The following is a 15709-nucleotide window of genomic DNA, read 5'->3' as shown; positions in this document are numbered from 1 at the left end:
TTCATGGCAGAGTGAGTCGGGGCAGATCATCAGGGAAGGTGTTCACTGGCGTGGCCTGGTTCAGAACTGAGATCCCACAAGCCTGGCAGTGCCACACACACACAGAAAAATAGAATCAAAACCTAGAAGTGCTGCAGGTCTCAAGAGAAACCTGGCAGGGGGGAACGGGGGGAGTGGTCTTCAGACTCAGCCATAATCGCTTGCCAGGCATCTGCAGCCTACAAACGTTGAACACGAAACACACACAGGGAAGATGTTTGTAGCGGAACCTGGAATAAGAGATCAAGACAGTAAATGTGTTTAGTACCAAAGAGTTCTGGCCTTTTGCTAAATGCCCAAGTCAGAAGTTGGGCAAGGGTGTGAGTGGTCAGTTAGAACAAGAGTGGTCACTGCACATGAATGCAGGCACCCTGACCTTGTTGGTGACCAGAGAAACGCAGGACGTTCAGACCTGCCAGTGCCCCGGGCTGCTGTTTACACAGTGACAGTCCTCGTACTTCTGGGGGTGCAGACCCAGACCCCTGCTTTCTGGAAAGCAGTTGGGGAAAAGCTCAGTGGCTCTAAGGTGCCCTGTCCTACTGTCCCTGCAGTGAGTCCATCCTAGAGGAGTGGCCACATCACTGTCACCCTCCCTGTGCTGAGAAACCCTGCCCTTAACCCCCCAGTGCAGGGGTTTGAGCCTCGGCACTGTAGATGCCTTCTTCCCATCCTGGGACAACTGGAGGGGTGTCTGCTAATGGCACATGGGCCGCCTGTGCAGCAGGACTGGCTGGGTAGACGGTTCAGGAACTGCAGCTTTTATTATGAGGAGAGAGTCCTGCAGGGAGGGACAGTATGGAGTGAGAGGCGGGCGGGGAGACCCGGGTAAAGACACCAGCAGGGCTGGCTGTGCTGGTCGAGGATTTCTCCTGGGCTTTTCGAACTGAGGAAACCTCCCCTGCAAAGGGCCAGAGAGTAAATGTTTCAGGCTTTGTGGGCCATGCAGTCTCTGTCACAACTGCACAACTCTGCAGTCAATGTGACCACGTAAGAGCAGCCCCAGAGGTTGATGACTGAAAACATGAGCAGGGGGCCAGCCGAGCAGCACGTGAGACAGACTGAAAAATACTTTCACCCATTAGTCTGTTAATTCACATGATTTTCTGAGAGATGAAGCTTTATTTTTGTTATTATTTTTATGATTTAATTAATTATTTTTTTATGTTTTATACTTATTTTTATTTATTATTACTACTCCTTTTTGGCTATTCCACACAGCTTACGGGATCTTGGTTCCCTGACCAGGGATTGAACCTGTGTCCGCTGCATTGCAAGATAGATTCTTAGACTGCCAGGGAAGTCCCAAAGACGTGACTTTTTTTAATGGTTCCATGAATGCTGACGGGCTGGAAACAGGGGTGAGAGCAGTCTCGGGCTTGACACTCCCTCCTTGAATCCTGGATTTGCTCATGAGCAGTCACCCTTCTGGGTGGAGGCGCCAGTGCCAGTATTAAACTGGACTGGCCAGAGTCAGAGCTCTCAGGAGGAGTGACCCTGTGGCTGGCCTCCCATCTGGCCTTCGCAGCCATCACTGTCTCTTGGGCCATGCCCAGAGGGAGCCCCATCACCTGTGGTTGCCTCCTTGGGTCGGGACAACTCCAGCAGCATGGGGGACTTGGGTACATGCTTCTTTTCCTGAAATTGTGAGCAGTGGTGTGTGTGCATGTGTGTGTGTGCATGCATGGACTTGTCTTCAGCAGAGCTTTACTGGGCTCCCACTGTGTGCTGGGCACCATCCCAGGTGCTGGCCATGTGGCTGTGACTGAGATGTGTGTGCTCTGTGTGGGGGAGAGGCTCCTTCTTGGGGGGAAATGAGCTCCTTGTGCCCACTGGCTGCCAGTAGCTGGTCCTGCACCCTTGGCCCACTCTTGGGGAAGATTTGCTCTGGTCAGCGCCGGTACAGTGCATCCTTTCTGTTCTCCAGGAGTAATTTGAAACTTTCTTGAAGTAAAGAAATTTGTTAAGTGTAACAAAAGAGGCTAAAACGTGTAAATGGGATATGGCTGCAACAGAAGTAAGTGGGAGCCTGCCAACGTACGGACACCGTGTAACCAAGGAGACGACTTGGGCTCCAAGTGGTAGGCGGGTGACCCCACTACTGGACACACTCATCTTTGCGTTTTATGACTTCCAAAAGTTACAAAATTCTCACCAAACGAGCCAATCATGATCATGAATCTCAAGCCTTTATAACCAAGAGGAACAAAGATTGACCATTTAAAGTCTTTTTAAAATGCTGAGAAAAATACAAGGGTGGAGCAGTACTAGAAGGGACACTCGGAGGCAAGTCTGGGTCAGTCTCTTGTGGGGTCACTGCTCCTTTCTCCTGGGTCCTGGAGTGCACAAGGTTTTGTTTGTGCCCTCCAAGAGTCTGTTTCCCCAGTCCTATGTAAGTTCTGACGGCTCTGTGGCGGGGTTAATGGCGACCTCCTCCAAGAGGGCTTATACCACACCCAGGTCTGCTGCACCCAGAGTCCCTGCCCCTGCCGCAGGCCACTGCTGACCTGTACTCTGCAGGAGACACTCAGACACTCAAAGGCACTGTGGTGGTAAAGACTCTTGAGAGTCCCTTGGACAGCAAGGAGATCCAACCAGTCAATCCTAAAGGAAATCCTTTAGGATTTCCTGAATATTCATTGGAAGGACTGATGCTGATACTCCAATACCTTGGCCACCTGATGCAAAGAACTGACTCATTGGAAAAGATCCTGATGCTGGGCAAGACTGAAGGCAGGAGAAGAAGGGGATGACAGAGGATAAGATAGTTGGATGGCATCACTGATTCAATGGACATGAATTTGAGCAAGCTCCAGGAGTTGGTGATGGACAGGGAAGCCTGGGATGCTACAGCCCATGGGGTCGCAAAGAATTGGACACAACTGAACAACTGAACTGAACTGAATCGCATGGAGCCCTAGAGTGGTTCAGAATCCAGATGCATTCAGTTGCTAGGCATGGTCGCCTCTGTGTTCGTCATGCAGGGGTCATGTGGGTTTGGACGAGGGTCATGCAGTGGTCAGGCTCCCCCATGACCTTCTCACCTGGGTCACTTCACTCAGGCGGGGCCCCTCGGCTGTTCTGAGCACAGCCAGGCTGGATTTGCAACCCCGCTGCAGGTCTTGCAGGCAAGGAGGCCCTGCCCACGGAGAGGTCTCGTTATCTGCCCACAAGGTCCTATGGGAGCATAGCCCCAGCCCCTCAGGGCCTTGGTTCCCCCAACCTTGGGACAGACCTGAGTCAGGGCTACTAGGCCTGGGTGGGGCCTGGTACCAGGTATGAAGAGGCCTCTTTCTGGCCTGGCTGCATGTCCCCTCAGTGTGGAGGGACAATGGGGGCACAGGCCCGGCTGCGTGTTGTTACAGGGCAGCATGTCCCCTTGGTGTGGGGGAACCACGGGGCCACCGGGCCTGGCTGACGGTGCCTGTTCTTGTCCACACAGAGAGCGTACTGCGGCCAGTGCAGCGAGAGGATATGGGGCCTCGCGAGGCAGGGCTACAGGTGCATCCACTGCAAACTGCTGGTTCATAAGCGCTGCTACGTGCTCGTCCCACTGACCTGCAGCAGGCATATGGTGAGTGGACACCTCGGCCGGCTGGGGTGCAGTCCACACTGCTGTCCCTGGGGACCCTCGGCCTCCCCCTGCCCAGCTGGGATGCTAACCCCATCCCTGCTACCCACAAGACAAGAAGAGGGGGTGACATAGGGGCTGCAGAGTGACGGCCCGGGTCAGCAGTTGGGTCGGGGCCTGTTCTCAAGCCCCAGGAGTCCCCCAGCATTACTGGGGCCCCAGGGTCCACCAATAGGGAGCTGCCTCAATTGTGATGTCAGCCGTGGAAGCTGGAGCCAGGGCCTGACTGCGGCCGCTGTGTGATGAGGGCAGGGCTGACAGGACTAAGTGTTACTATGTGAAAAGACACATTTTATAAGCGCCTGCTAGAAGAGTGGAGCCTGAAGGCTAAGCGGCCACCTCCGCCTGTGGAAACGCAGGTAATTTCAGTACTCATCTTGCCATGTTCAGGGCGATGCTGTAACAGGTGAATGACGTGTGTTGTGACGTCACAGTGTATGTGACAGGTGAGTCCCGGTCATGCAGTGTCTCCAGAAGCCCCGTGTGGTGCTGCCTGGTCACTCGGCCTGTGTCTCTGCAGGATTCCGTCATGCCTTCCCAGGAGCCTGCAGTGGACGACAAGAGCGACGACGTGGACCTTCCCTCCGAGGAGAGTGATGGAAGTAGGGCTGCTGCTCCCACCCCCAGAACCCTTTCTAGATCCTCCTCTCTCCCACAGAGCCTGTGAGCATGGCCGCTCGCTGCAGGGCTGGGGCGGCCTCTCCAGAGCAGGAGTGGGCAGGCTGGCCTGCCCTGGGCGCCCACATCTCTGTGCTGCTGCCCATGGGAGTCGGGGTTGGGGCTGGGGTTCCCTCTGTTCCAACCTCGGGAGTTCTATGAGGCTCTAATGCAGTGGCCACCACAGATACTCGTCTCTGGAAAGGTCTGCCATGCCCAGTATTGCATAGTTCTTGGGTTTCAGTAGGTTTGTTTTTTTTTGGTTGTACAGAATTTTTTTTTTTTTTAATGCTAAGAAGCATTCAGAGAGCAATTTTGATTCCATTTTGACCCTTGGCCCTGCTCTGAGCTTCTGCAGTTCTGTGCATAGTCACAAGGGTGTACGAGAGCCTAGGCCTCACTCGATAAACACTTGTTCCTTCCCCAGGGGTGATGTGAGGCCACAGAGCACAAAGCAGTACAGCACCTTATGTAAAGGAGACTCCCACGCACCACCCACCTGTCCACCCACATCCACACACGTCCACTCACTCTCCACCCACCCCCACCATCCACACACATCCACCCACCATCCGCACACGTCTACTCACTGTCCACCCACCCACCATCCACATACTCCACCTGCCATCCACCCCCACACGTCCAACCACCACCCACCCCCACCACCCACACACGTCCACCCACCCACCATCCGCACACGTCCACCTACCATCTACCCCCACACGTCCACCTACCCACCATCCACACACATCCACCATCCACACACATCCACCCACCACCCACCCCCACCATCCCCACACACACTTCCACTCACTCTCCACCCACCCCCACCATCCACACACATCCACCCACCCACCATCCACACACATCCACCCACCCACCATCCACCCCCACCATCCACACACCATCCACCCACGATCCATCCACCTGCCCACCTGTCTACCCACCCATCTGCACACGCTGAGAACAGAGACTGGAAGGCTCGACATCAAACCCTTCTGCCCGCTAACTTCTAGAAGAACCATGAGGGAAAGTTGTCACAAATGCAGATTCCCAGGCCTCAGCCCCAGAAGCTGAGAGTCGGCAGGTGGGGGTGGGCTCTAGAAACTGTTCTCCTGAGTCTCTAGTTGGGGCAGAAGCAGCTGCTCCAGGCCTGCCCCCTGAGCAGCAGGGGGCCTGGCCTGGCCCGGCACTGCGTGTCCACAGAGGGCCAGAGGCCATGGGGTCCCTGGGTCCTGGGCCACATCCCTGATGATGCCTGTGACCCCCCCACACCTTTTTCCTTCCTCTTCACCAGTTGCTTATATTTCTTCAACCCGGAAACATGACAACATTAAAGATGATGCTGAGGTGAGTAGAAAGTGGCTCGTCGGTGTCTGTCTCTGTTATAGAGGTCCGTCAGCTCATTTCTGGGGCCACTGTGGGAACTTAAAGGTAAACTACGAGTGTCCGGGGAGACGCGGCCTGGTGGGCATCAGGGATTGCATACACCAAGGCGTCAGGGTCACAGGTCTGCAAAGTCTTAAGAGACATTTAGCACAGAGGCAATTGCCGGACAGGAGGTGGGACTGACCCTCTAATCCCAGGACTGGTTCCCCTGGCAACCAGCCATACCCTCAGGTGACCTAGAGGCTTCCCTCGAGGCGGTTCGTTAACATGACAAAGGGACATTTTGCTGGCTCTCTGCACCCGGAACCCCCTGGGGTTAGGAGCTCCGCGCCAGGAATGGGGCCCTTGAACAAGTAGGGACTTTATATTACCAACCACAACAGCACAGTTTGACTCTGGGTGATAAATGAGGCTCTGAGAAGTTTGGTCCCGTGCGAGGGCGGTTCCAGCTGGAGCTTCCATCCACTGAACCTCCTCGCAGCACCTGGGGAGGCCACACCTTTCCCAAGGTCCTTGTCCCCTCTGGACTTGAGCTCTTTCTCCTGGTCGTCTGTGTCTGGAATGAGTCAGGAGCACTCAGTTACCTTTCCTCCAGTACAGAACCCTCTTCAGAGAGTCCTCAGGAGGGGCGCACGTGGCCTTTCCCTGCCATCGACGGTCGCTTCTAGTGACACTTGCTGTGGCGGGTCTCCCGAGGCATTAGCAGGTTATGCTTTGTGCCCCCTGGGGAGGGCCAGGTGAGCTGATCCCAGCACCAATGGCCCTGGGGTGTGTGAGCCCATGGTCACTTCCTCAGCAGTCAGGGCAGGCTGGCCCTGAGCATCCCTCCTGGCTCACAGAGGGGCCACCTGTGACTGGTGATGGCTCCTGGATCTCTGCTCCTTCCATCAGAAGCTCTAGGGGCCTGCTCCTGGGTGGGGAGGGCATGGGGGATGATGAGTCCCTTCCCGCTTCCTCGTATCTTGTCCACCCCCATCAGGACCTCAAGCCAGTCATCGACGGGATGGACGGGATCAAGATATCTCAGGGGCTCGGGCTGCAGGACTTCGACCTGATCAGGGTCATCGGGCGCGGGAGCTACGCCAAGGTCCTGCTGGTGCGGCTGAAGAAGAACGACCAGGTCTACGCCATGAAGGTGGTAAAGAAGGAGCTGGTCCATGACGATGAGGTGAGACTGCATCTGTTCCCACTTGTTCAGTTGCCAAGTTGTGTCCAGCTCTGCGACACACGGCCTGCAGCACGCCAGGCCTCCCTGTCTGCTCCTCTGCGTGCAAGTACGCGCACAGAACAGAATGTGCGCTTTTACCGCTTTCCAGTGTACAGTTTAGTGACTTTTAGCACATTCACGGTATTGGGTAACCATGGCTACCGCCCAGCCCGCGACGTTTCCTCCCGTGAGCAGTCTTTCCCCGGTCTCTTCCAGCCCCACAGCCGCCCGGCCACTTCTGTCTCTGTGCATTTGCCTGTTCTGGACGCTACATGTAAATGGATGTAAACCATGCGCTGTGGGACCTTCTGTGTCTGGCTTCTCTGACGGAGCATCTCGTTCTCATGGTCCACCCAAGTGTATCGAGGCGCGGCACACCTCCGTCTCTTCTAGGCCTCAGCTGTGTTCTGTATTACGGACAGGCCCCGTTTGGCGTGTGTGTCCGTCCCTGATGAGCACATGGCTTGTCTCCATTTCCGGCTGCCGTAAACGTCTGTGCAGCTGAGTCCCTGTTTTTACTCCTCTGGGTGTTCACCTGGGAGGGGACTGCCAGGTCGTAGGGTCATCTTGTGTTTCGCTCTGAGGAACAACTGAACCGTCTTCCCCTGTGTCATTTTACATTCCCACCAGCAATGCACGAGGGCCCGCTTCTGCCCGTTCTTGTCGATACTGGCTGTGTTCTGCCACGAGGGCCCACTTCTGCCCATTCTTGCCGATACTGGCTGTGTTCTCTTTTTTGATTATTGCTGTCCTAGCGGGTGTTTAGTGGCTTTGACAGGCATTCAGCACCTTTTCATGGGCTTCTTGGCTCTGTGTACTTTTGATCTATTCTTTGACCCCTGAATGGGGGTTACGTCCCTTAGAAGCAGAGTGACTTCAGAGGGAGCAATGATGATGTCACTGTGAGACGACTTGATACACGTGGAGTGGGGGCCACGGCAGGGCTGCCCAGGCTTGCAGCTCAGAGGGCAGAGCCAGGGCTTCACCATGTCCCCACCTGCCCTCCCAGCAAGTGCATTTGGCAGTGCACACACCGCCCAGCTGGCCGCCAGCCCCTGGTGCTAAGCTCACAACTGAGCTGGTGCAACCTACCTCTCAGCTGAGGAAGCGGAGCCTCGGGGAGGTGTGGGGCCCAGCGTCTTCACTGCTGGTCACAGCCCTGCAAGGTGATTCCAAGTCCCCGCCCAGTACACAGCTGGCTGGAGGATTGATGGTGTCTTTGGGGGTGGGGCACTTTCTAGAATGCTGAGAGGAGAGGTCTCCAGGGAGGGTCACTGCTGTGGTTGATCCTGGCATCATCACATAGCCAGGGCCAGGGCTGGAGCCTGGACTTTGAGGTGGTCTCAGGAGAATGAGACACTAGGAGTTGGCAGAGGGGCCAGCTGTGTGCATTTGTGAGACTCTGCCATCCTGTGGCCCCGGGCCTGGGTCCTGGTCGATGGACTGAGGAGTGGCCCGCATCTGATCCCTGGAACCTGTGAGCAGGACCTTATTTGGCAAGAAGTGATTACGGATCCTGGGATGGTCATTCTAGATTATCTGGAGGGGCCCTAAATCCAGGGACAAGTGTCCTTTTAGAGAAAAGCAGGGGAAAATTTGAGACAGAAAGAAGGAAAGACACAGTGAAGCTGTTAAGAGGGAGGTAGAGAGGAGCCAGAGACCCCTGGAGGTGCAGGAACGACCCTCCGTGGGCACCTGGGAGAGAGCGTGGCCCTGCCCACACCTGAGCTCAGGCTTCTGCCTCAAAGCAACGAGAGGATGCAATCTGGAGTGTTAAAGCCCAGCACTCTGTGGCATTTTGTTACAACAGCCTGGGGAGTCCAGCAGGCGGGAGGAAGGCAGACCAGGGGTGGGGGCGGTTTGGCCTCCATGTGGGGGAGGGGGTATCGTGCACCCACTGAGGTTTCCTTCCTGAGCACCTGGGTGGCCAGGTGCCTTAGAGAACAGACAGGGACGGTTGAGGGCTGTGTTTAAGGCTGGCTCTGCATTTGAGACTCTGAGTGGAGATGCCAGGTGGCCATCACATGAGCAAGCAGAGCTGGGCTGGGTAGGGCTGGTTAGATGAAGCCATTCCTCCCAGAGCATCTCTTCGGGGGGTATAGAGGTCAGAGGGATCAAGACCCAGCCTAGGATGAGGAACCCAGATGATCTTTGGCCCTCCAAATGTGTGCTCACTGAGAGTTTGCTAATTTTTCCCAAATTCCTTGGGGGAAGGCAGGCTACTCTGAACACATCTCATTCCCTCTCACTTTCCCTGAAAGAAGGGGTTTAACTTAGGGAATTTGGGGGCCTGGGCCTCATGCAGCTCTTTCTCCGGTTGGAATGGAACCAAAGCTGGGACTGTCAAGCTGACTTTTCTCCAGGTTTCAGCGTGGACTGTGAGGGAGACAGTCCGATTGTGGGAGCTGGTGCTTGGGAGATGAGTGTGGGGTGTGGGGAATCCTCCACTCTCTGTTCTCCCGTCTTCAGTGGAGATGATAATACGAACCTTCCACGGCACCATGGGCAACACATGAGGCCAGCTCACAGCTGGTGATGGTGGCTTTAGTGGTGCTTTGGTAGAAATGGTGATAACTGATGAGTCATGATCCTGATGGTAATAGAGTTGGTGATTGTGGTGGTGATGCTGGTGGGGATGGAGATGGTGGTCAGGGCGGTGGTGGTGGTGGTGGTGGTGAGGGTGATGGTGGTGGTGGTGGTGGTGGTGAGGATGATGGTGATGACAGTGAAGGTGGCAGATGGTAACGGGGACAGTGGTGGGGATGGAGAATGTCTCAGTGGGAATTTTCTTTCCTCTCTGCGTTGTCTCCCCTCAAGCAGAGTTGGCAGAGTTCCTCTCTTGCCTCCCCTTCCCCAGGATGTCTGTGAAGTACTCACACTCCCTGGCTTCTATTTCAGGATATTGACTGGGTACAGACAGAGAAGCACGTGTTTGAGCAGGCATCCAGCAACCCTTTCTTGGTCGGCTTACACTCCTGCTTCCAGACAACAAGTCGGTAAGATAAGGGGTGTTTCTGGGATTCTGCTGCTCTCTAGTCTGAACTGCGGAGAGGCTGAGTTGGCGTGAGGTTTCCGCTCTTATCTGCGGGGCCCTCCCGTTTGCAAGTGTCGAGGCTTTTTGGTTCATCACTTAACTTTGTTCTCAGCTGGTGTCATATGACTTGAATTTCATACAAATGAAGCTAAATTCTTTGATTCTATTTGCAAAATATTTATTGAGCACATCCCACTGTATGGGATACAAGTGTGGGATTGGATGCTGGTATGGCCCTGTGAGTGGGAGGTCTGTCTCTGTACTTGTGGGTCTCACTGATAGTGCAGTAAAGTAATAAACACCAGGAGCTTCACTTAAAAGCTTTGTATGTGTTAGATTTCTGCTTTAAAATGGTTGGAACTACTGGTCTATGACATTCAGCATATACTCAATTTGGAATTTTCTTGGCCAGATGACTTGAACTTACACAATTTGTTTTATTTGAAAAAGTACTGTGTTCTGGGTCAGAGTCCTCAGGGCCCACCCACAGGTTCAGTGACTTAGGAGAACTCACAGGACTTAACACAATGTTGAATTCAAGACTGAGACTTACTTCCGGGAAAGGGTATAAAGCAAAATTGGCAAAAGGCAAAGATGCTCGAGGTAAAGTTGGGAGGAACCCAAGCGTGCACTGGCCGGAGTCCCTCCGCATGGGGTCCCACGGGACTCCTTGAATTCCTCTGAAAGGAATCGTGAAACCTGGGGTGAGTCATGTAGGCACCTCTACCTAACACATGCCAAATCCCAGGCTCCCAGTAAGCAGCAGGTGTCCAGGGCAGATGCAGCGTTTCTGCAGCGTGATCGCGTGAGGCAAGCTCACCATTTGGGGAGGGTTCTCATCAGCGCAGGGAGCCAGTGACTCCACTGGAGTCGGCGTGTAGCAGGGCGGTCTCAGCCCCACTGTGCTCACTGTCTCTGCTCAGGGTCCCCTGTAACGAGCAGTGAGTCACCCCCGCCCCCGTGTGCCCCCTCACCTCCCCCATCTCCAACCCCCTGTTCCCACAGAACTGGCCTTTCCCCGGTTGCAGATGTCCCCCAGCCCTGTCCCCAAGCTCAGTGATTCTGCCTCCTGAGAGGGTCTCAGCCACCTCTGTTTCCTCCCCTTGAATCCTGGCCACAGCCTCTCGGGGCATCCGGTCCCTGGGGCACCAGGTTGTCACTTCCCCCATGCAGAAACCGAGCTGTGTTTGAAAACACGGATCTGAGACTTCTGACCACTTTCCCAGTTGCTTCTGGGAAACATCCAGGCTCCTAGGCGTGTGGATGAGGCCCTGCGACCAGGCTCCATCCCAGTCTGTCCATCTTTGCCGCGCAGCCCTTTCCTCACCTCTTCTTCCCCAGCCCAGGGTGCATGGAGAGCCTGGGACTTGTGTCTGGTGTACTCTCCACGCCTCTGTTTGGCCCTGACCGGTCTCTGGGATATGGGACAGACCCTAGAGAGGGAGTGCTCCTGACTTCACTCTTTCTAAATGGATTCTAAAACGGGTTTCACTGTGATGTTCTGTTAACTTTACTACATGGAACATGAAGAGTGTGGACAGACAGGGGTCAGATATTTCAGCCTCACTTACAGCTTTGTTGCTGGGAGCACGGCACCCTCTGAGCTCACGCCCTGGCAACCCTCCAGTTCACATGCTCCCAGGTGCATTAAAGTTAGGATCACTCCTGTGTGATCCCCACGATACAGGCACGCATGATACTGCCTTTCCAGACCGCCGTGAGAAGACTCATATAGAGCCTTCAGCACCATAGCTGGGAGGCACCCTGGAGCAGTTATCGTCTGTATCTAGTTTCCTTGCCTCTAACATTACAGAAAGTGAAAGTGAAGTTGCTCAGTTGTGCCCGACTCTTTACGACCCCGTGGACTGTAGCCTACCAGGCTCTTCTGTCCATGGGATTCTCCAGGCAAGAATACTGGAGTAGGTTGCCATTTCCTTCTCTAGGGGATTTTCCCGACCCAGGGATCGAACCCAGATCTCCCGCATTGCAAACAGACGCTTTGACCTCTGAGCCACCAGGGAAGCCCAACGGTACAGAGCCCGGCAGTAACCTCTAGAAGCACCTGAAACCTGGATGGTTGGGGCAGGTGTCTTTCCCAGGCTGTTTCTCGGTGCCTTCTTGGACCCAGCCCCTCAGTATGAACTCCCTAAGAACTGGGCCAGGCATGCTTTGAGCAGTTGGTTGATCCTGGCACCTCATGGGCAGTCATAGTGTTAAAGGATGATTCTCTAAGTGCAGCCATATTCTCGGTAAAGAGGCACAGTGAGCGTATGTCAGAGTTTGCTTGACTGTCTGATTAATGAGAAAATAGTAAGAGGTCATGACGTGCCCACAGGAGTTCCAGGTCCTGCACATGTTGGCTGACGGGGACCTTGGGATGGACAGATGCCCAGTGCAGAGCTGGCTGGGGGGCCGGGAGGGGTCTGCACGGGGCAGACCTCCTTTGCAAGTCTGTGGATGGCATTGTTGACATAGAACCCCCCATGAGTCGGAAAGCATCTGACAAGTGCAGCCACCAGGACCCCCACACAGACCAGAGTGGACACTGCAGGGGGCAGCAAGGCCTACGGCATTCAGCACGGCTGTGGGGATGTGGCCGGGGCACCTGCTGGCTGCTGCACCACCTCCTCCAGGCTCCTCATGAGTTGTCTGCCCCCGAGCGCCTGCTGTGGAGCCAGGGGCCCACTGAGTCCTTGCAGTGCTGCCAAACGGTGGACACCTGCTCAAGCAGAGCTGTGCCTGTGGGCTCCCAGCAGCAAAAACCTGGCGAATAAGACCCAGCTTCTTATGAGCAGTTATCAGAGGAGGAGCAGGTGGGTCTGCAGTGAGCAGACACAGGGTCCAGCCTGATCACCTACTCCTGACGGGGGTTGGGGAGAACTGGTTCCTGGGGGCCCTGGAGATGGCGGAAGCACTCACAGGACACACCAGCGGCTGCAATGCAAGAACCCGCACAAGAGGCTGTGACCCCGAGAGGAATCAGCTTTGACCTTGAGAGGCCAGGTGCCCCCTCCCTAGGAGCATGAGTCATAGTACTTTCAAAAGGTAGAGCATTTGTTCCTGTCATAATTTAAACTCAGAATAGAAAGCGGGGTGCTGAGTGACAGCGGGTGTGGGCGGAGCCACGTCAGCCTCTGTTCTCCATGCAGATCCCCTGAAATGGTCCACGTGCAGCCCCGACCCCATGGGCTAGGGTCTCAGCATGAGGGCGCACGTGGGGAGAAGGGCATTTCAGAAGGTGGCTTCCCTGCTGCCCAGTTTTGCTCGCTGTACTTTTCACATTTTCTAGGTAGTGATATCCTCAGTGTCCTTCTGCAGCTGCTCCGCTGTTTTGGTCTCTCCTACTTTGCCTGATTTCATCATCAGGCACGTCTCCTGTGAACGTGCGGTTCATGTTCCAGGCATCCTTCACATGTGAGGGCACCTGCATTTGAGCTGGACTCAGCCCAGTCGCACTCGCCCTGGAACTCGGACATGTGTTGGGTGGTGTGGTGGGCACACGTCCTTTACAGGGAGCTGGAGGCTTGTTTGTCCTCTCATCCAGAAGGAGGTTTCTCTGGGCCGGTGTCATCAATTTCCTGTCAGTATCTGTCCCTGAGCTGTGGTCTCTGTCTGGTCTGCTTGCTCACAGTGAGCAAGCAGGATCATGTGAGCATCCTTCTGAGTCAGGGACCAGGTTCTGACCATGTGGGTCCAGGGGTTGCCTAGCGTTTCTGATCTGTGTTTTCTTTGGGAACAAGCCTGGTCCATCCTGAGATGCCCCTTTGGCTTTTGACCTCCTTTTTTGTCTGTCTTTCATTATCAGAAGCCCAGGCCCTTGTCTGCTTCCTCTGTTCCTTTCTTCTGTCCCCTAGCTTCAGGGGGACGGGGGTGGCCACCCTGTGGTTGGGGGGCTTATACCTGGAAGTGGGGCTCCAGGTGTGCGTTCTGGATTCCTCCAAGCCACCCAGTATCAGATCTCATAGACAGTACCTGTAGTCCTGGGAAAATTACTTGACCTCCCAGCATCTCAATGTACCTGTCTAAAATAAGAAAACCCCTAGAACCTACCATGAAGTTCTTGGGTTAAGTTTCATACACAGGTGTGCTTAGAACAGCACCTGACATTTTGTGAGAGTTGTGAGAACTGTGTTCTTATTATTTTTTTATACCGGGGGTCAGCACTTTTTCTCAGAAGACCAGATAGTAGCATCACCTTTGAGGGCCACATGGTCTCTATGACAGCTACTCACTGGGGTGCAGACGGACGCAGGCAGTGTTCCAGTAAAGCCTTATCGACAGACACGGGTTGGGGAGTGGGTGTGGTCAGATGCTGGTGGCATTACTCTTGATCTCAGCACTGTCCCGTGTCATCTGGGTCCCCTCTGAGTGAGGCTGGTGATCTACCCCATAGGGGAGGGAGGCTGGGCTGACTTGGCCCTGAGATGAGGAAAGCGCTCAGGTGGTCCCCTCCTGCCCCCTGGCACCTCAGCCCTCAGAGGGGCCGGCTTTCCAGGTTTATCCTGGGTGAGGGGTCAGGTGGGTAGCATCTCTGGCCCCCACTCTGCAGCCTGGCTCCTTCCCTGGTCTCTGGCCCAGGAGTGGACTGTGGTGTTTATGCCCCTTTCTGTCTCCAGCTCTTGATTAATCCTGTTTTGTGAGTTTTTACTATATTCTGTACATTTAGTTAAGTACTAAGGAAACGTGACCTGCTGTCTCGGCCCTGGGGGAGGCTTCTTTCCTGTCCTGGCATCACACACGTGCCAACCAAGCCATGCAATCTGGGGCTCACGGGCAGAGCCAGTTGAGCCCGGAGACGGGCCCTTGGCTGTGCTCGGCCATGGACATTGGGGTGTTTGTCACAGCAGCCAGCTTATCGGAGTCACTTGAAGTGTCATCATCGGAGTGAATCAGCCCCTGGTGGCTCCTGAGGGGTTTGCTCCACAGAAATGTTGAAGGTAGTACACCTAAACTAAGATGACATCGTAAGTCAACTAAACTCCAGGATACATTTTTTTTTAAATGTCAAAAGTAGTGTTAATGTTTATCTGTAAAAGGAAAAAAATATTAGAGAACTGGGGACCCATGTGCCACATGGCATGGCCAAAAAAATAAGAAAAACAAAAAACCCACTCTGCCCTGTTGTTACAGCTGATCAGTGTTGCGGATTAAATGAATTCCTTGATCAGCGACTTACCTGAGCCCCGGGGCCCCAGGTGGCAGTCACAGACCAGCCAAGTGTGCCTCCGTGTCCACTGCAGTCACATGGCTTCTGTGAAACCCCTGTTATAGGCTTTCCTCCAGATCCAGAGAGGAAGCCACCATTGCTGCTACTTTTCTCGGGTTTTAAACATCTCTTCTGCTCCCCGAGGCCTCATGTTGGTGTCTGTCACCAGCTCCAAGATGGCACTTCTTTCTGTCCATGTGGGCGGCCACCGTCCATTCCCTGGGGAATATCCACGTAGGGTGGACACGTCTCCTGGGGCAGCGCCATCCCTGATCACCGTGGCAAATCTCGTCCTGTTCTTTGAAGTCACAGCGTTCTGAATAAACGCTCTTGTTTTTTAGTGGCGAGGCCTTGGGCCTCTCCCCAGGGCTTGAGCACCTGCACGTTTCCCCCAGGGTGGCTGCCAGGGTTCAACGTGCACACATGTTGGAACAGCGCGCGAAGGTCTGTGGGGGCTGTGCAGCCATCCTTGTCCTGTTTGTGCCACATCAGCAAGCCTTTTCCGTCTCTCACCTCTGTTGTAGCGTGAAAGCAGCCACAGGCAAACGT

At 54.7% G+C, this 15709-nt stretch overlaps 1 protein-coding gene across 5 annotated transcripts in view; it reads left to right on the top strand.

Moving 5' to 3' along the window:
• PRKCZ (protein kinase C zeta) overlaps positions 1-15709 on the top strand; it is a 99489-nt gene that overhangs the window by 75309 nt on the left and 8471 nt on the right. For 4 of the 5 annotated variants that reach the window (XM_005217021.5, XM_005217019.4, XM_005217018.5 and 1 more), the window contains 5 exons: positions 3479-3610; positions 4188-4269; positions 5622-5674; positions 6693-6881; positions 9819-9916. In XM_005217021.5, coding sequence (XP_005217078.1) covers positions 3608-3610; positions 4188-4269; positions 5622-5674; positions 6693-6881; positions 9819-9916 — 425 coding nt within the window. In that variant the 5' untranslated portion in view covers positions 3479-3607. Of the gene's footprint in view, positions 1-3478; positions 3611-3907; positions 4027-4187; positions 4270-5621; positions 5675-6692; positions 6882-9818; positions 9917-15709 lie in introns of those variants that run through there. The other variant, XM_059875244.1, reaches the window with a different exon arrangement.

Source organism: Bos taurus, chromosome 16, assembly GCF_002263795.3.
Source record: "Bos taurus isolate L1 Dominette 01449 registration number 42190680 breed Hereford chromosome 16, ARS-UCD2.0, whole genome shotgun sequence".
Classification (NCBI taxonomy): domain Eukaryota; kingdom Metazoa; phylum Chordata; class Mammalia; order Artiodactyla; family Bovidae; genus Bos; species Bos taurus.
This window is presented reverse-complemented; position numbering and strand designations above follow the sequence as displayed.